Consider the following 21,431-nt stretch of genomic DNA (forward strand, 5'->3'; position numbering starts at 1 on the left):
AGGCACCAGGGGCTGGGGAGAGCTTGTCAATTCATTCAATAAACAACCATCATAAAGATTGAACGTAGTTTTAGTTAATTAACATCCTTTCGTAATATAATGGATTAATTATAAACTATTTACCATCATAACAGATAGTAGTCCAAGTAACATGTACAAAATTCAGCTTTTATACTTTAAAGGAAGTAATACAATATTTTTCACACCTTTGCTACCTTGTATCTACTCAAGTAACCCCGATCCAATGTCCATACTCGCTGACATGGCTCGCTGACTCTGCTGGGGACATGCGCAGAGAAACTTTCAGCTTTTATTAAATATGGAATGCCTGGCGACCACGGGCTCTTGCTCTATTACCGTAGGACCTATTTTCAAGCTTCATTTTACTGCTACTATACGCGTTGTCGCTCGTCTGGCCGTAGACTAAAGCTGTTTTCTCGACCCTTATGGGGTACATTAATGATTTTCCCACAGAGGTGTGCTAATATAATCGTAAGTGGTTCTCAAGTTCGACAAAAATGAATATGAATATAACCGATTTTAATATGTGAAATTCATAGAAGATAAACAAGGATATACGTAATTAAAATAAGTAACTAAATACGGTCATATGTTAATAATATTAAGCATAATAAAACAAAATAAACTGCGCTTCAGAGAAAACGGGCCACCCACAAAATTTACGAAATTTGATGTTCTTCCATATATTTCTCCATTTTCTTTTAATCTGTTTTATGTTAATTAAATTAAATAAATTATCACGTATACTGAAAAGCTAGACTGAGCCTGTAAAGAGAATGAAAAAATTCGCAAAATCTATACCATAAAATTCTCCGAACATATTTATTATTTACGAATCAACGGAGCTTCGCGAAATTGATGGTATTGAGAACTGTGTGAATTATTGTAATGTTCTAAAGAATTTCTGAGATATCTAAGTGTTACAATGGCCTCCTTACAGTGAAGTGTAATACAGTGAACGGGTGCCAATAGGAAGACAACAGTCAGAGAAGATCGCGTTCTCAATATTGCTGCATGACGAGACCGAACGTAAACTGCTATAATGGTCCAAAGCCATATTCAGCAAGCCTAAGGACCAGAGATCAGCATTTCTACTGCTAGATGAAGGTTAAAACAACAGGGTTTGGGAGTTTGCAATCCAGCAACGGGACTATTACTTACTGCTACTCACAAAAGACGCAGACTTGCGTTTTCCTGAGAACACGTCGATTGGACAATAGGCGATTGGAAAAAGTACTAATTACAGATGAGTGTAGAATATCAATTTATGGTAAAGATAGTGGAAACAAGATCTACAAAAGGGCTGGAGAACGTTATGCTGCCTGAACTCGGTCGGGTTGCTTTTGTGGTGGCTGAGAAATGTTTTGGACAGGGATTTTCTTGAGGCGCACACGGATCTCGTCTTGATTGAGAGGTTCGCATTAACAGCACACAAATACATATTGGAAATCCTACAATATGGACTGGCTTTCTCAAAATCCAGACCTTAATCCTATTGAGCATATATGGAACATTTTCATAAAGCTTGAAAAACGTCGTATACGTGCTCCAACAACACGTGAAGAGGTTCGAATGTCTGTCATTGAGGACTTTTCCCCAAAAGGAACATGAAAACGTGATCAGTTATATGCCAACTCGAATTATAAGTGTCAATCGGAATCGTTGAAACAACACACATTATTGAAACTATCGATACTTGAATTTTCTGAACTCTATATTGTTATAAAATTGTAACTGTAATGATAATGATACATCGAAATTTTTAATGCATTTATTATTTTCTCAAATTTTTCTTTGTTTTCCGTTTGTTACTAATGATAATGTCGAGTTACGTGCTACAAGAGCTATTGAATCAATACACAATAGATTTAACTTGATATGAGTAAGAAAAAAATAAAAAGAGAACAAACTTAAATTTTATGGGTACCTATGTATTATTTTAGATGAGCACTAAATACTTTTCCAAACAATTTGATTTCTTAATGAAATACGAATTCATTGTCCTTTTTATTTTAGTGTACGACCGAGGAGAAATGCGTGGATGGTCATGCTATCGTTTGCAGTCCCGTAATGGACAATTCATATTCCTAAGAACAAACGGTTTCTTGGAAATAGATGATCAGGGTATTGTGGAAAGTTTTATTTGTGTAAATACTTTGGTATCTGAAATGGAAGGTATGCAATTGATAGATGATATGAAGAAAAGATATTCTGCCCTTTGCTCACTTGAAGTTAGCGTGAGTATTTTTGCTACTTATCTATCCATGTTTTTGACGAATAATTTATTATTAATATAAAAAAACAGAGTTTAAAACACTAACATTATTTTTTGGTCCTGGTCCTTTTGTTCTATTACCTAACTAAAGAGTTAGAACTAGGGTAATATTTTTAATAAGGGTGGTTTTATATAAATATTTTGTTGAAATATAGTCATAAGCAAATTATATCAATTATTTAAATGCGTGTACATGTATAATATATGTTACGGTACCTTTGATGTTGAGTTGCTCGTCTTCTTCTTCTCCCAATCGACTAGGATGGAATTGACCTGCTTTTCCAGCACTTTACACTTGTTTGGGAATTAAAATGTAAAACTGTGTGTCATTTGTGAAGGTTTATACAATATTGAACATGCGTGTGTATGCTATGTCTAAGCGTCCTCGACATCCATCTTAAGTGTACTAGGGGGCATTGCCTACAGGATCGTATTGCTAACGTAGTAAAGACACACACACACACACACACACACACACACACACACACACACACACACACACACACACACACACACACACACACACACACACACACACACACACACACACACACACAAAATTAAGCTAAATATAAAAATGAATAATAATTACATACTTAGTAAAAATAAAAAAATATATATATTTAGAGGGGCGTAACATTCCCACCCACCAAAATGCATATTTGCATTTTTAATCAATAAATGGTAGAGGGCATAGCTTCACTAAAGGTTGTCTAATTTCACTTTTCGCGGTTTGTACAATAGCGACGCGAGCAATACTATCTTTACCGAAATTTGTAATTCGACCCATTTGCTATTTTAAAGGAGGCTTGCTCTCATTACGAATTAATACGAGTGTACCTATATTAGGATTACCCTAATTTGTATGCCACTTTGTGCGTTGATGAGGAGTGTGTAAATATTGTCTACTCCATCTTCGCCAAAAGTCTGCATGTAATCGTTGCAGTGAGTGCCAACAATTTAATCCATTTAAATTAACATCACTGTAATCGTGATCGGGAATGATCTTTAATGGTTCTGTCAGAAAATGCCCAGGTGTCTGAAATGCACTGAAAAATCACTTGGATCATTACTGACAGGACATAAAGGACGACTATTTAACGACGTTCTACACCTTCGGCAAAGCATTAAGGATTTGCATGAAATGTTAGTATGTTATAGTTTACTTAAAAAAACTAAGACTTGATTTTTTAAAAATTGTTTTACCGTGCCGTTTAATTACTATTAAGGGTCAAAGTTAAGTTTTAACATGGGCTCTTATGGGAATTCTTAAAAAGTTAATAACTTTTGACCAAAATTTACGATTTTTAATTATTTGTGCTTAAATTAAAGGTTTTTTTTGTAAGGAATAACATATTAAAAAATGAGGATTGTTTACCGTACCATTTATTTTTAATTTATTTATTATAATTAATTCCGTAATTTATTCCGTAATTTATTATAATTTATTTTTATAAAGTATTCAATACTGAAACATATGATTTGAGTATTCTGCTATAAATGCATTGTTACCAACTTTCGCTTGCATATTATTTTCCCCCTTTCCTCTGAGAGGCATACCCCGCAACGAAGGTGTAGAACGTCGTTAAGACAGCCTCTATTTGAATGGGCAACGTATTAAATTCTTCATACGTTAAAACTTGTTCGCCTATGAGAATATGTGTCTATACAAATATTCGCCCATACAAATATGTTTTTACGCTTTTTATATCTGCTTCAAACAATGCACCAAAATGGGAAGCTGCAGGAGGATTTAAATGCCATATAATGACGTTGTCTTTATTAAACTGTGACTTAATGTCCTCTGCGCCTACAAAATTTGTTCCGCAATCTGAATATATCGCAGAGCAACGTCCACGACATGCTATAAAATGTCTAAATTAGGCTAAAAATGCCTCTGTACTAATCTTAGATACCAATCTAAGCGAAAAGCCTTAGTGGTAAAGCATACTTCTTCTTTCTCATAATCCTTTGTGCCTTTCAGAGCGTCGGGTGTCGGGTTTCGCCTCTTATCCATTTCTTCCATGCACTTCTATTGATGACCAGGTTCTTCATATCTTTTATACTCATGTGTCTCCTTATCCAACTGTGGGGATCTGCGTCGAGATCCAATATCGACATCCTGGAGAGATTCCAATCGAAAACCTCGCGCATTATCACAAATGCACCGTGGTACATGCCCGATGAACATATCAATCGTGATCTCCAAATGAAGACAGTCAAAGAAGAAATTGCCAGTTACGCCCAAAAATACGACATCCGACTACAAAACCACCCCAACAGGCTAGCGAAGAACCTCATGAGACCCCAGGCAAACAGAAGGCTAAAGCGCCACACTCCAAGCGATCTACGAACAAGATTTTAAATTTTCAAAAATATTTTATTTATTAGAGTTTTATTTATAGGGTTTTATTTATTAGTCACAAATAATTTTGTTAAGTACTAAAATTATGATTTCATAGGTTATTGTCACTGGACAGTCTCCTGCAAGTCTCTTTTAATTGTTAAACAATTTACTTATTGTAATCATTATTACAGATTGTAAATAAATGGGATGTTAAAAAAAATGTGTCTCCTTTCACCTATATCCTGGATCTGCTCCATCCATGTCTTCCTCGGCCTACCCTTTCTTCTTTTTTGTACCATTTTGGCTTCATGTACCTTCTTTGTTAGTCTTTTTTGCTCCATTCGTTGTATGTGGTCAAACCAGCTCAATTATTTGTTTTCTATCTTCCTCGTTATCGGTTCTTGTTCCAACTCTCTCCTAATGTTTTCATTTCTGAATCTATCAAATTTGACTTCGAGGTTAGCCGAAAGGTTGTTTTTTAATCCTAACTTTGAAACATCCTGTGGAATAATTACGTTGGCGGATTTTCGTAAAACCTTGTTTTTCGGTTGCAACCATGTCTTCTAAGTATTATGTTTTTATTTTGTTTCATGTGAAAATATGGATTGGTTCATTTTAAGGAGCGAAATGACTTTGCCTTCCACAATTTACGACTTTTCCCATTATTACCATTATCTTTTGTATTAATTTGTAATACGACGGGCTTTGGTGACATATCGAAGGAATGTCATATCGACATCTCAGAGCACTGTATTTAAATAATGATTAAAAGCAACCACATGATCTTGGTTTTAATGAACAATGATAACAATAAAAAAAAAACATAAAAAAACAACTTAAATGTAACTTAACCTAAATACGCAAATAACAAAGAAAGACTACTAAAAAATAACTTAATACTTTGTATTGCCTCCCCTAGCCTCTATAACTGCCTGTACACGTCGGCTCATGCTGTCTATGAGGTTGCGAATATCATCTTGCTGGATGTTTTGCCATTCCTCTTCTAGAGGAAAAACTCAAGCGAAGTTCGTTAATTAAGGCTGGTGCGACTTCGCAACCCCTAATATTTCTACCAAACATGTCCCAAACGTGCTCTATTGGGTTATAGATCTGGCGAACACGCTGGCGAGTTAATTTTATTAATACCAACTTCCTCTAAATATTACGTGACATACATTCCAGAGTGGGGTCGCGCATTATCTTGCATTATATTCTAGGAACCGAAGCTTTTCACCTCGCAATTTTTACAGAATAGATCGATTTACTTGAAAATTTGAGAATAAGTAGTGGATAATCCAAGGATCAAAATCTATATGATGCCGAAAGGCACTTTTACCATGGGGGTGGTTGCCACCCCATCTCGAGGGTGGACATTTTTTATTATATTTTGACCGCAAAAGTTGATAAAAACATTCATTCTAAGCAAAAAATGTTATATACATTTTTTTGATGAAATTAATAGTTTTCGATTTATTCGCTATTGAAAGTGATAGTTTTGTATAGAAAAAATCAATGTTTTTCGATATACCCATTTACGATTCACTCAATTTTTGCCGTAGAAAAATTTTTTTCAAACCAAGTTCTTGGGAAATAAATAACCTACAATTTTATATTGAAACATTTTTTTGTATCTGTGATGCTAATCTTTCTATTCTGAAGAAAATGGCATTTTTTACCAAACTACAAAAATTTGTTATTCGCTTTTAACTCCAGTTTTTTTAAAACTAATCATTATAACCCAGTCAAACTTCTAGAATCTATTATTAATACACAAATAAATAAGAATGAATAAGGCCACTGACTAAAAACATCGCTACTTACATTATTATGCTTCCAATTGGATTTCTCCTTTTTTTTTTCAAAAAAATATATTGATTTTTTAACCATAACTTTTTTATTTTTTATCCTAGAAAGTTTGGTAAAAAATAATTTTGTAGGTTTTTACAAGGTCTATAAAGATGAAGTAGTTGTCAATCCTTATAGCAATATTATTAATATTTAAAAATATTAAAACATTACTAAAAGATTTTTAAATTGAAAACTTATTGGTCCATTTCCTTGGTAACACCTCCATGGCTTCTAAAATTTGCAAACCAGATGGATGCTGAAGCGAAGAAGACAAGAAGGAATTCAAAAAACTTATAATTCACGACCCCGTCTGTTCAGCTGGTAAATTCCAACAGAAAATGGACCTAAGTTACTCAAAGAAGTAACGACCAATATAAAAATAAAATAAAAATTACATTTTTATTCAGTTGCAATGCGAAGGCAAAACAATCTTATTTTTTACTTAAAATACGGAGAGCAGTCCAGCCCTCTGAGTCGACGATTTTCGACTCGTGTTGGAGTCTCATCGGAGAGAACGTAGGCCTGCTTCTCCATAATTCAAGTGATCAACACCGAGAGTTTATCCCCCACACCGCAACTGACGTGAATGGACTAGGTGACTAGCGTCATGTGGCAATTGAAAGATAAGGTAGTTTTCAATCCTAATAGCAATATTATTAATATTTAAAAATATTAAAACATTACTAAAAGATCTTTAAATTGAACAGACGGGGTCGTGAATTGTAAGTTTTTTGAATTCCCTCTTGTCTTCTTCGCTTCAGCATCCATCTGGCTTGCAAATTTTAGAAGCCATGGAGGTGTTACCAAGGAAATGAACCAATAAGTTTTCAATTTAAAAATCTTTTAGTAATGCTTTAATATTTTTAAATATTAATAATATTGTTATTAGGATTGAAAACTACTTCATCTTTCAATTGCCAGATGAGGCTAGTCACCTAGTCCATTCACGTCAGTTGCGGTGTTGGGGATAAACTCTCGGTGTTCATCACTTGAAGTATGGAGAAGCAGGCCTACGTTCTCTCCGATGAGACTCTAATAAGAGTCGAAAATCGTCGATTCAGAGGGCTGGACTGCTCTCCGTATTTTAGGTGAAAAATAAGATTGTTTTGCCTTCGCATTGCAACTGAATAAAAATGGAATTTTTATTTTATTTTTATATTGGTCGTTACTTCTTTGAGTAACTTAGGTCCATTTTCTGTTGGAATTTACCAGCTGAACAGACGGGGTCGTGAATTGTAAGTTTTTTGAATTCCCTCTTGTCTTCTTCGCTTCAGCATCCATCTGGCTTGCAAATTTTAGAAGCCAAGGAGGTGTTACCAAGGAAATGGACCAATAAGTTTTCAATTTAAAAATCTTTTAGTAATGTTTTAATATTTTTAAATATTAATAATATTGCTATTAGGATTGAAAACTACTTCATCTTTCAATTGCCAGATGACGCTAGTCACCTACTCCATTCACGTCAGTTGCGGTGTGGGGGATAAACTCTCGGTGTTGATCACTTGAAGTATGGAGAAGCAGGCCTACGTTCTCTCCGATGAGACTCCAACAAGAGTCGAAAATCGTCGATTCAGGGGGCTGGACTGCTCTCCGTATTTTAAGTGAAAAATAAGTTTGTTTTGCTTTCGCATTGCAACTGAATAAAAATGGAATTTTTATTTTATTTTTACAAGGTCTATAAGGCTATTAATATTAAATCTTTTTAAAATCCTCAGTCACAAAAAGAGGTGACTTTGAAAGAGTTGGTAAAGGTGTTTTTTGCATGTTATTACAAGTTTTAATTGTCAATATCTCACTTTTTTGCCGTAGAAAAAATTTTTGCAAACATGGTTCTTGGGAATTAAATAAGCTACAATTTCATATTTAAACATTTTTTCGTATCTCTGATGCTAATCTTGCTATTCTGAAGAAAAGGCCATTTTTTTCCAAACTACAAAAATTAGTTATTCGCTTTTAACTCCATTTTGTTTAAAACTAATCATTCTAAGCCTGTAAAACTTTTAGAACCTATTAATAATACATAAATAAAAAAGATAGAATAAGGTCAATGACTAATTTTAATTAGGGTGGTGATTAGGGGGTTGCTTGCGATTACTTTTTCGCTGAGAAAAATAGGGACTGACATTCTTTTCAGTATAAGTCACTTAATTTTTGAGCTAGAGACTTTTTTTATTTCTGGAGGTAGATATTTTTAAGTACTTTAAATTAGTTTGAACAAGTTGTCCCCGAAAAATGCATAGTTTTTCCGTCTTTTAACTTTGAATATTTAGCATTTGACGAAGAAGAGCCAATATATAATAAAGTATAGCTCCATTACTATTGGTCTTGGTAAAAGCGCCTTTCGACATTTTGATCCTTGGACTATCCACTACTTATTCTCAAATTTTCAAGCAAATCGATCCATTCTGTAAAAATTGCGAGGTTTTGTCCTATTTTAAGCTTCATTACTTGGACTATTAATAGAAAATCATCGCCGATATATCGAGAAAAGGCTGATCAATCATAGGTAAACAAAATGTAAGTGTCAATATGACATAATGATAACAACAGTCGCCAAAGCCACCTCGTCGTATTACAAAATAACTCAAAATAAATTAATCATAATTTAAAAAGTCCTAAATTGTGGGTGGCAAATTAGTCCAGAGAAATAAGATTTTTCTCGTGACACACCCCCCCCCCCTCCAGGCCTAAACCAAATTTTTTGAGTAGTATGGACATCTATATTAATAACCTATATGTTTCCTGCAGCCGATTTTGATGATTTATATAGTTATAAACAAATGAAAATCAAAAAACGGTAAATTTTCGCTTCTTTTGTCTATTACTAAAAAGTGAAGCATTCTAAACAAATTTGAGAATAAGAAACTCATAAATCATATAAAAAAACTTTATGACGTTCGCTGAATATGTGTATCCTTATTTGTTGCTTAGAAAATTGCAAAATAAGTCATAAATTTTGAGATTTTATAAATGTTCATAACATATGTAAAAATTAAGTTAGAACCTTCTTATTACACGGTATGCTGAGACTTCTAGTGCTTAAATTATATTTTAAATTTCAAAGTAATTGGTCAAATAGTTTAAAAGGTTTGTTTATCCCAAATTAATTTTTTTGCAACACTCAGAAAGAAGTTTGCAACACTTCATTTTTTGCAAGTCAGAAAATTATGAGGTTACAGTAATACTTCGGACAGTTTATGAAAGAAGAACATGTATACTATTAACTTAATTAAAATCAAGTTACAAAAAGTAATTTTAAACAGTGTAAAATGATTTTGCCAAAACATGTCGATTTTTTGCTTACTTATAAACAATTAGAATAACTTTTTAACCGTTACCCGTAGAAAAAATATTTTTTCATATTTAGAAAGACTGAATTTTTATACACATTTAGAAAGAAAAACAATTCTCCTAGGACAATTAGGAACGAAGTTACCCCCCTTTTTTTAATTCACATGTTCTTGCACAATAATTTTGCAATATTTAGAATTATTTTTTGTCATTTTTTCTAAATTAAATTAATACATAGTGTAAATCTTCTTTCATAAACTATCCAAAGTATTACTGTAACTTCATCATTTTCTGACTATAGTGTTGCAAAAAAATTAATTTGGGATAAACAAATTAAATAGTCCTGTCGCCAGGGGGGGTACAACGGCCTCGTTAATTCAGATGGACTTACCCAAATTTTTTTTATGTATTTTGACCCGTAGAACACGAATTTTTTGGGTAACAGTTGATCCGGATGTCGATAAGTTTGTTATAGACCAAGAACTTGAGGAATCAAATAACAGCGATTTTTGGCAAAACAAAACAATATTTTGTATTTTTTGGGTCATTTTAAGCAAAAAATATTTCTACAAGTTTTTTAGTAGGATGCACAGTTTTCGAGATAAACGCGGTTGAACTTTCAAAAAATCGAAAAACTGCAATTTTTAAACCCGAATAACTTTTGATTAAAAAATAAAATAGCAATTCTGCTTAGCGCCTTTGAAAGTTCAAGTCAAATTATGTCGGTTTTGATTATTTGCATTGCTAAAAATTTATTGTGTTATTGCTAAACAAAGCTACAAACAACTAGTGCGTGAGTGATGTTTCTATGATTTCTCATTTAAAATCGAACGAGTAGGTAGAATAGGTACTAGTGCAATCAAGACTATTTCTACGTTACATGCGTTAAAACGCATGTAAAAGCACGGGAAACCCTACGTGTTTATAGCTTTGTTAAACAATAAAAAAATAAATTTTTACCAATGCAAATAATCAAAACCGATATAATTTGACTTAAACTTTCAAATGCGGTAAGCAGACTTGCTATTTTATTTTTTAATCAAAAGTTATTCGGGTTCAAAAATTGCAATTTTTCGATTTTTTTAAAGTTCAACCGCGTTTATCTCGAAAACTGTGCATCCTACGAAAAAACTTGTAGAAATATTTTTTACTTAAAATGGCCCAAAAAATACAAAATATTGTTTTGTTTTGCCAAAAATCGCTGTTATTTGATTCCTCAAGTTCTTGGTCTATAACAATCTTATCGACATCCGGATCAACTGTTACCCAAAAAATTCGTGTTCTACGGGTCAAAATACATAAAAAAAACTTGAGTAAGTCCATCTGAATTAACGAGGCCGTTGTACCCCCCCTGGCGACAGGACTAAAATAACTTTTAAGCTATTTGACCAATTCCTTTGAAATTTAGGGTATGATTTAAACACCAGAAGTCTCAGCATTCTGTGTAATAACAAGGTTCTAAGTTAATTTTTAAATAAGTTATGAATATTTATAGAAACTCAAAATTTATTATTTATTTTGCAATTTTCTAAGCAACCAATAAGGATATACATATCCAGCGAACGCCATATTGAAGCTTTTTATACGATTTATGAGTTTCTTACTCTCAAATTTGTTTAAAATGCTTAACTTTGCATTCTAAACAAATTTGAGAATAAGAAACTCATAAATCATATAAAAAACTTTATGACGTTCGCTGAATATGTGTATCCTTATTTGTTGCTTAGAAAATTGCAAAATAAGTCATAAATTTTGAGATTTTATAAATGTTCATAACATATGTAAAAATTAAGTTAGAACCTTCTTATTACACGGTATGCTGAGACTTCTAGTGCTTAAATTATATTTTAAATTTCAAAGCAATTGGTCAAATAGTTTAAAAGATATTTAATTTGTTTATCCCAAATTCATTTTTTTGCAACACTATAAGTCAGAAAATTATGAGCTTCCAGTAATACTTCGGACAGTTTATGAAAGAAGAACATGTATACTATTAACTTAATTAAAATCAAATTACGAAAAGTAATTTTAATCAGTGTCAAATTATTTTGCCAAAACATGTCGATTTTTTGCTTACTTATAAACAATTAGAATAACTTTTTAACCGTTACCCGTAGAAAAAATATTTTTTCATATTTGGAAAGACTTAATTTTTATACACATTTAGAAAGAAAAACAATTCTCCTAGGACAATTAGGAACGAAGTTACCCCCCCCTTTTTTTTAATTCACATGTTCTTGCACAATAATTTTGCAATATTTAGAATTATTTTTTGTCATTTTTTCTAAATTAAATTAATACATAGTGTAAATCTTCTTTCATAAACTATCCAAAGTATTACTGTAACTTCATCATTTTCTGACTATAGTGTTGCAAAAAAATTAATTTGGGATAAACAAATTAAATAACTTTTAAGCTATTTGACCAATTCCTTTGAAATTTAGGGTGTGATTTAAGCACCAGAAGTCTCAGCATTCCGTGTAATAACAAGGTTCTAAGTTAATTTTTAAATAAGTTGTGAATATTTATAGAAACTCAAAATTTATTATTTATTTTGCAATTTTCTAAGCAACCAATAAGGATAGACATATCCAGCGAACGCCATATTGAAGCTTTTTATACGATTTATGAGTTTCTTACTCTCAAATTTGTTTAAAATGCTTAACTTTTTAGTAATAGACGAAAAAAGTGAAAATTTACCGTTTTTTGATCTTCATTTGTTTATAACTATGTATATCATCAAAATCGGCTGCAGGAAATATATACGTTATTATTATAGATGTCCATACTACTCAAAAAATTTGGTTTCGGCCTGGAGGGGTTGTGTCACGAACAGGATCTTTTTTTCCTTATTTCTCTAAACTAAATTCATTTAGTTCTAAAAAATGAACCATGGCATATTTTGACATGAAACAAAAACACAATGCTTAGGAGACATGGTTGCAACCGAAAAATAAGGCTTTACGAAAATTCGCAAACGGAATTATTCCACAGGGTGTTTCAAAGTTTGAATAAAAAAAACATGTTTTAATTAACCCCATACAATAAGTCAGATATAAAATTTTATCAAAAAACTGACTATACCAAATTAAACTTTATAAATTTAAACACAATGTGCTAAAAAATCATCAAAATAGGGCTAACAATAAAAAAATTGAAATACATACTTTGAATTTGACCAAAATTTTCTCCGTTGCGTTTTTTTTGCATCTGAGTGTATGTATATAGATTTGATGATTTTTATAATCTTTTTGGTATATTATAACTTTTCTATATATTTCCACATTGTTTCTCTGTTTATCGTATCAAATGCCGACTTCAGATCAACGAACATGAGAAATAGTTCATCCCCTTTACGGCATTGTCTGTCGATTATATTTCTTATAATGTGCATGTTATTCTTTGTTTGACTTAATCTGAATTGTTTGATTTAATCTGAATGCAGTCTGTTCGTCTTCCATTTCTTTCTCTGTCACTGATCTTAGACGCTTCTCTATAATTCTCGTATATGCCTTGAAGCCCACCGATGACAAGCATATTGCTCTATAATTCTCGCATTAATTATGTTGTCCTTTTTCCTATATGGGTAGAACTATGTGTTTCTTTCAGTCTTCTGGGATTTTCTCTGTACTCCATGCTGCCTTGCATATCTGTAATTTCCAGTCCTCTTCTTGTTCACCCATCAATTTAATCATTTCTGGATCTATTTGGTCCTCTCCTGGCGCTTCTTTATAGCCTCTTCTTGTTCTTTCTTCCTTATATTCTTTGGTTTCTCTTCATCTTCCTCTTCCAGTTTTAGTCTATTGCTTCCTGCTTCATTTCTTTCTACTTCTTCATGTTTGAATTTATGTTCGTAGAATTGTTTCCATACTTCTACTATTTCTGTACTCCCTATTTTCAATTGGTTCCAGTTCCCTACCTTTTTTCCCTCTTAAACTCTTTATACGATTCCAGAATTTTATGTTATCTGTTTTGAAATTTGCTTCCAATTCTCTTCCGAATTCTTCCCAGCTCAGCTTTTTCGGTTCCTTTACCTTATCTTTGCTCTATTACGTTTCTCTATAATAATAAAGTTCTCTATAATATAGTCAAGAAATAAAGAAAATGATAAAGGAAAAGAAGCAAGCCTGGAAAAAATATCAACAGTGTACAGATGAAAATAACAAAGCAGAATATGTTATATTCTGCTTTCTTATTTTCATCGGTACACTATTGATATTCTGCTTTGTTATTTTCATCTGTAAACTGTTGATATTTTTTCCAGGCTTGCTTCTTTTCCTTTATTATTTTCTATATTTCTTAACTCCACCATTCTGTGTTCTCTTGTGATAATTATTTATAGACTTTTTTCCGCAAATTTTCTTTGCTGTTTTATATAATGTGTCTTTTAGTACTTTCCATTTTTCTTCATGTCCAAATGGTCTTTTTCCAGCTCTATTCTTTGCAATTCCTCATCTATTTCTTGTCTATATTTATTTTTCTCTTTTTCAGCAGCTTAATGTTTATTAATATTTATCTTAGTGTATGTTTTATAAACTATATATTTCTTTTTCTTTGTAGTCATTTCGCCTACGACCAGCTTGTGTTAAGAGCACACAGTAGCGATCAACAGGTAGCAACAAACGCGGTCCAAGATTGCGAAAGTTCTGCGAACTTTCAAAAGTGAGGCAACAGTGCGTCGGTAATTCGACACTGACGGTGACGTTTATACTATTAAAAACAATAATTTTTATACACATATTAGGCGCGAAATGTTGCCGAGTCGGTGACGTTCGATTTCTTGTTATAAAAAAATCGATATTTAGTAGTTCCAATGTGACACAAAATCTAGGCACGGGATAAAAAAGTTTATTGGAAGAAAGTGTATTTTTTTGTCTTTGTTAATGGCGGTACAGGCTCCTTTTTTCAATATTTTATTTAGTTATAAAGTAATTTCCACATACTAACATATTTCTGAAATTGGGCTCTGTACCGCCATTCTTTATTATATTACGAATATGTGTGCCAAATATCTCGACAAAATATTCAAAATTAGAGCCGCAATCTTGGAACGCGTTTGTTGCTACCTGTTGATCGCTACTGTTTGCTCTTAAGTGCTTAGTTCTGCAAATTTTTCCGTTTTTATATTTTTGATATTATCCATTTTAGTCCGTTCTTTAACGGTAAAATATTGCAAAACCTCTAAATTTTAAAGAACCGCTTGGATTGACATGAAATTTGGCATAAACGTAGCTAACAAGTCAAAGAAAAAAAGTGATATTGTGCCGATATGTGCTTTTGCCCTGGGGGTGGTTTTCACCCCCTCTTAGAGGTGAAAAAATATTCGTCCAAAGAAAGTCAGGAAATGCATAAACTGGCTAATTTTAAGTAACTTTTGTTCTATAGAGTTTTTTCACAAGTCAATACTTTTCGAGTTATTTGGCAGTGAATATGTTCATTTTTTTCAACAAAATAACCACGCTTTTAGACGGTTTTCGCAAATAACTCAAATAGTAAGTATTTTGTCGAAAAAAACATTCGTAGCAAAAATATAGCCTGTAAAAAATTTAAAAAAATGTTGTATATATCGCGTCTCTACACCTATTAGAAGCAGAGATATAGCTAATGAAGAATAGGTTCATATTCGTCAAATTCCAAATGGAAAACTTTAACGTGAAATAACCAAAAATGAAGCACATTTCGGGGAAAACTCATTACAACTTATTTAAAGTGTTTAAAAAAAGCTTCATTTTTGTTTTATAAAAAAAATTTCTAGCATCAAAATTAAACAAGTTACGCTCAAAATAAAGTTAGTCCCTTTTGGTTTTGGTAAAAAAATCGAGAAAATCACCCCATAATTAGTATCTTAAATGCACTTAATCGTTACGACTTCACAAGTTTCTTGACTCGTGTATATATTGGTTATATGATCTGTAAGTTTCATCGGTTCAAAGCTATTGAAAGGGCTGTAGTTAAAAGGGGTTGAACGAGTCACTGATCACGAATGTATGCAAATTTAGAAACGCCAAATCTTAATCAATTTTTGTCTAACAGAAAAACAAAAAATTAGATGATATTCAGAAAAGCAAATCTGACTTTTTTTGTTTTTCGAGATTTTTGGTATCTCTAACAGTTTTTAAGATATTTTGAAAAAAAGCATATTTTTCAATATTTATATTTTTAAAAATTTTACTTTGAAACCAAATTTTTTCAAAAATAAGCACTTTGAATCCATGAAACTTACAGATCATATAAACACAACATAAGTAAAATAATTTGTGGAGCGGTAACAATTAATTTCATTTAAGTTGCTAATTAGGGGTTGGTCTTCCCGATTTTTTTTTTGCAAAAACAAAAGGGACCAACTTTATTTTGAGCGTAATTTGCTTAAATTTAATGCTAGAAACTTTTTGTAAAAACAGAAATAAAGCTTTTTTTAAACACTTTAAAAAAGTTAAAATGAGTTTTCCCAAAAAAGTGCTTAATTTTTTGGATATTTCACGTCGAAATATTCTATTTGAAATTTGGTGAATATGAATCTATTTTTCATTAGCTATAACTCTGGTTCTACGAGATCCAGAGACCTAACTTGTGTACACCATTTTTTTTTTACTTTTTTATAAGCTATATTTTTGCTAAAAACGTTTTTTTCGACAAAATACTTACTTTTTGAGTTATTTGCGAAAAATCGTCTAAAAATGTGGTTATTTTGTTGAAAAATGAACATATTCACTCGCAAATAACTCGAAAAGTGTTGACTTGGCGAAAAAGCTCTATAGAACAAAAGTTACTTAAAATTAGTCAGTTTACCCATTTCCGGACTTATTTTGGACATATATTTTTTCAAGTCACCCCCAGGGCAAAAGCACACATCGGCACAATATCACTTTTTTTCTTTAACATGTAAGCTATACGCTTGCCAAATTTCATGTCAATCCAAGCGGTTCTTTAAAATTTAGAGCAAAAACCGTGAAAGAATGGACTATTTCTGCAGGAATCACGATGTAAATCTATTTAGTGCAGTCACTGAAGGTGGGTATGAGCTATTACCTCCGATTTCGTTGAACCTCCATCGATTTTCATGAAAATTTGTGAGTGGTTAGAGGGTACCTCAAGGAACAAAAGTGACATGGTGCTAACTTGCGCTTTTACCCTGGGGGTGGATGCCACCCCTTCTGGGGGTGAAAATTATTTTCATTAAAAATAACCCCTTAACTCGATACAGGGACAAATTCTAAGCAAAATTTGTTATAGAGTAAGGACGTTTGAGTTGGAATAAATTCATTATCTCAAAAATGGGCAAATTTGGAGAGAAATCCTGAGACAGGTCGATTTTTATTTTTAAATGGCATATATATCATACCTACTAGTAACGTCATCCATCTGGGCATCAATTAACATTAGTAAAATAACTAATAATGCAGGATAACAGTGGCGGCCCGTCAAATAATAATTTAATACATCAAAATGAAATTTCAAACATACCAAATTTTACACAACAACAAATACCAATGCAGGATTGCAGTGGCGGCCCGTCAAATTGCTTATTACCCATTGTAGTTTCGCACAGAAGGAATACTCGGTTTTTTATAATACGTAAAAGTATCTTAAGTGTGTGACTCATCAAACTGATTAGTCTAAAATCGCTGCATTTGGTGGGCCTGCTTTTCTTTGGTAATGATATAAACAGTGACTCCAACCAATCATCTGGTATTTTTCCTTCGTTGTAAATTTTGTTAAATAAAGTAGTCAAGTAGGTAATGTTTTCCTCATCTAAAAGTTTAAGTAGCTCAACATGGATTAGATCTGTTCCAGGTGCTTTATTGTTTTTGGCTTGTTGTATTGCTTTTATGACTTCTGATTTCAGTATACTGGGACCTCTGTCTAATTGGTTGTCACAGGTAGTATTTGGAGCATTTTCTCGAGAAGTATCGTCAAAAAGGTCACTGATGTGTCTCTCCCATTCTTTTCACTGTTGTTCGTGATCACAAATTTTTCCGTCTGTGGTTTTAAGTACGTGAGCATTTTTCTGTTTTCTAATTTCGGAGGTATATTTAAGTTTCTTGTGGAGGTTGAAACTGTCATGCTTTTTTGGAGGTCTTCTATTTCTTTACATAAATTTTTGAGCCAGGATTCTTTGGCCTGTTTAATTTTTCTTTTTATGAGTTTGTTGATTTCACGGTATTTCGAACCGGATTTCGTCGAACTTCCATCAGGTCTAGAAGTTCTTGGTTCATCCAGTCATTTTTTGCCAACATTGTAGGTGTTTTTAAAGATTCCCTTACGTCCTCTAAAATCGAGTTTTGAATATCGTACCAACATTCGTTAATATTCTGTTTTCGTTTGGTATATTTGATATTCTGTGCATTTTACTATTTATCTGCTGTGATATGTGTTCGCGCGTTTGGGTGTTTTTAAGGGGGTCGAGATATATCTGACTTCATTTACAAATTAATAAAAGGCAATATAAGGGAAAAATAAGATAACTGGTTTTATACGCAATAGCGATTTTTAGTTTTTAAAAAAGTTTAAAAAAGTTTTAAACAACAAATAAAACAATTCTTTCCTCCATCAAATTCACAAGAAACTAGTTATTCACAACAAGGAAACACAACTACAGAAAGAATGGAAGATAATGGACATACAAGCGAGGAGGAGGAAATATTGGCAGAAAATGAATTCCAAATTTTAATAAAAGGAAGAGATACAGTCCACATAAAAATACAAATGCGACACGACAAAAAATAACAAAAACAGGTCCAATCACAAGCAATAAATATAGTCCATTGGGTAATGTAGATAAAGAGGAAAACTTGCAACGATCACCTTTAGACAGAACTAATAAGATCAGCGTAAAAATTCCACCTTTTATACTACACGGAGTAACAAATAAAGCGCAAGAGCTATTTAAATTCATCAATCAGTATACTTTGAAATTTACATACAAACTTTTACAAGACAAACTGAAAATTCAAGTAACAACAAGTGAGGATTACAAAGTTCTCAGAAAAGCGTTTGAACAAAAAAAGATAGTGTTCCATACTTTTGTACTCCCTGAAGAGAAATCCTTTAGGGTCGTTTTAAGAAATATCCACCACAGTACTCCAATTCAGGAAACCCAAAAACCCTTGCAAACGAAGGACATACAGCAACAAAAATAATGTATGTTCATAACAGTGAAAATAAGCAACCCAAAAATCTATTCTCTATCGATCTGAAACGTAATCAAAACAACAAAGACATCTTTGGAATAACAAAATTACTACATGCTGTAGTACGCTTCGAAGCACCACATAATAAAACCCATATAATACAGTTTAAACGTTGCCAAAACTACGGTCAATCAAGAAACCAATGCACATTACCGTACAGATGTGTTCAATGTGCTGGAAATCATGATTACCGGAATAGCGAAAAACATAGAAATGACGGAAAACCAGCAAAATGTACCTTATGTGGAGGTGCCCATCCATCCAAAAAATGCCAGGCTTATCTGGAGATATAAGCTAGAAGACACCCAAATAGAAATGTGAAATTATTACAAACAAACAATACCTCCCAAATGCCCGTCCCAATCAGCAACACCAACCAAAATGAAAACACGCACCAAACAACTAACCGCACATATTCACAAGTAGTCCAAAACCAGCAACCTATAACTATGCCACTACCAACAACACATGGAAATCAACAAGAGAGTCACATTCACTTTATCCTAATCATCTCGAGTTTACAAAAACAATAGAAACCCAACAACAAACAATAAACGTTTTAACACTAGAAATACAACAGTTAAGAGAACTCATTACTAAAAAGAATTGATGGCATTACAACTAATAAGAAGTGCTGAATGGAACGCAAATGGACTTCTAAAACGTAGACAAGAAATAGAAATATTCTTAGCCACTAATAAAGTAGACATTCTATTAGTATCTGAGACGCACTTATTCGACAGTGCACAATTTAAAATCACCTCGCATTAGGTCTACAACGCAGCACATCCTGATGCAGAAAGAAATCCCAGAGGCGGAGAAGCAATCATAATTAGGAATAATCTAAAACACCATGAACTACCGAAAATCGAACAAGACTTTCTGCAATCAGCCTCAATGTATATAGAAGACAATTTTGGCCCACTATGCATTTCAGCAGTTTATTGTCCGCCAAATTATCAACCTAGCAAGAACGGATTTGAAACACTTTTTAAATCATTAGGTCCCAGGTTCTTAGCGGGTGGGGACTACAATTCAAAACACAAGAGCTGGGGCTCAAGATTATCCCCCCCCACCGGAAAGAGGTAGAGTCCTATACGATGTGGTGAGAGAAATGAAACTACAATATCTCTCGACCTACAACCCAACTTACTGGCCAACCGATCGAAATAGACTGCCCGATCTGCTTGACTTCTTTATATACAAAGGAATACCTAAAGAATACCTGCACATAGAACCTAATGAAGATCTATCGTCAGATCATTCACCAATTATTGCAGCAATAATGACAAATCCATCAGAAAAATGTCCACCTCCAAGACTAACGAACAAAACAACAGACTGGAACATTTTCAAAGAAATCCTACAAGGACAAATAGACCTAAAAATCTGACTAAAACAACCACAAGATATAGAAAAAGCAATAGAAACACTAACAAAACATAATTTTGAACGAACACAGTTCCATAAGGATTGTCCAACAATAATACAGGGTGTAACGAAAATACAGGTCATAAATTTAATCACATAATCTGGGACCAAAAATAGTTTGATTGAACCTAACTTACCTTAGTACAAATGTGCATATAAAAAAAGTTACAACCTTTTGAAGTTACAAAATAAAAATCGATTTTTTTCAATATATCGAAAACTATTAAAGATTTTTTATTGAAAATGGACATATGGCATTCTTATGACATTAGCATCTTAAGAAAAAATTATAGTGAAATTTGGACACTCTATAAAAATTTTATGGGGGTTTATTTCCTTTAAACCCCCCAAACTTTTGTGTACGTTCCAATTAAATTATTATTGTAGTACCATTACTTTTAAACACAATATTTCTAAAACTTTTTTGGCTCTTAGTACTTTTTCGAAAAGTCAGTTTTTATCAAGATATTTTGAATATTTGTCAAATCCACCACATATTTGTATATGGTTAAGTACGATTATGAAGACTTAGTAATAATATGAAAATGTATGTATGATTTACATTTTTAGGTATATTTTGAACCGTATTAAAAAAGAAGCCATATCTCGATAAAAGGTGCCTTCTCGAAAAAATACAAAGAGGCAAAAAAGTTTTAAAAACATTGTGTTTAACTAATGGTATCGCAGTAATAGTTTAATTGGAGCGTACACAAACATTTGGCGGGTTTAAAGGAACAAAACCCCCATAAAATTTTTATGTAAACATATTAAAAAAGAAGCCGCAACTCGATAAAAACTGCCTTATCGAAAAAATTCTAAGAGCCAAAAAAGTTTTAAAAATATTGAATTTAACTAATGGTATCACAATAATAATTTTTGGAACGTACAGAAAAGTTTGGGGGGGTTTAAGGGAACAAAACCCCCATAAAATTTTTATGGAAAGCACAAATTTCACTATAATTTTTCTTTAAGATGCTCCTCTCATAAGTATACCACATATCCATTTTCAATAAAAAATCTCTAATAG

The 21,431-nt window shown here is 32.5% G+C and overlaps 1 protein-coding gene across 1 annotated transcript in view; it reads left to right on the forward strand.

The window, feature by feature from the left end:
• LOC114345470 (aryl hydrocarbon receptor nuclear translocator-like protein 1) overlaps positions 1 to 21,431 on the forward strand; it is a 602,711-nt gene that overhangs the window by 236,508 nt on the left and 344,772 nt on the right. The window contains exon 7 of the mRNA XM_050656946.1: positions 2,038 to 2,258. Within this exon, the coding sequence (XP_050512903.1) occupies positions 2,038 to 2,258 (221 nt within the window). The remainder of the gene's footprint in view (positions 1 to 2,037; positions 2,259 to 21,431) is intronic.

This window comes from Diabrotica virgifera, chromosome 7, assembly GCF_917563875.1.
Source record: "Diabrotica virgifera virgifera chromosome 7, PGI_DIABVI_V3a".
Classification (NCBI taxonomy): Eukaryota; Metazoa; Arthropoda; class Insecta; order Coleoptera; family Chrysomelidae; genus Diabrotica; species Diabrotica virgifera.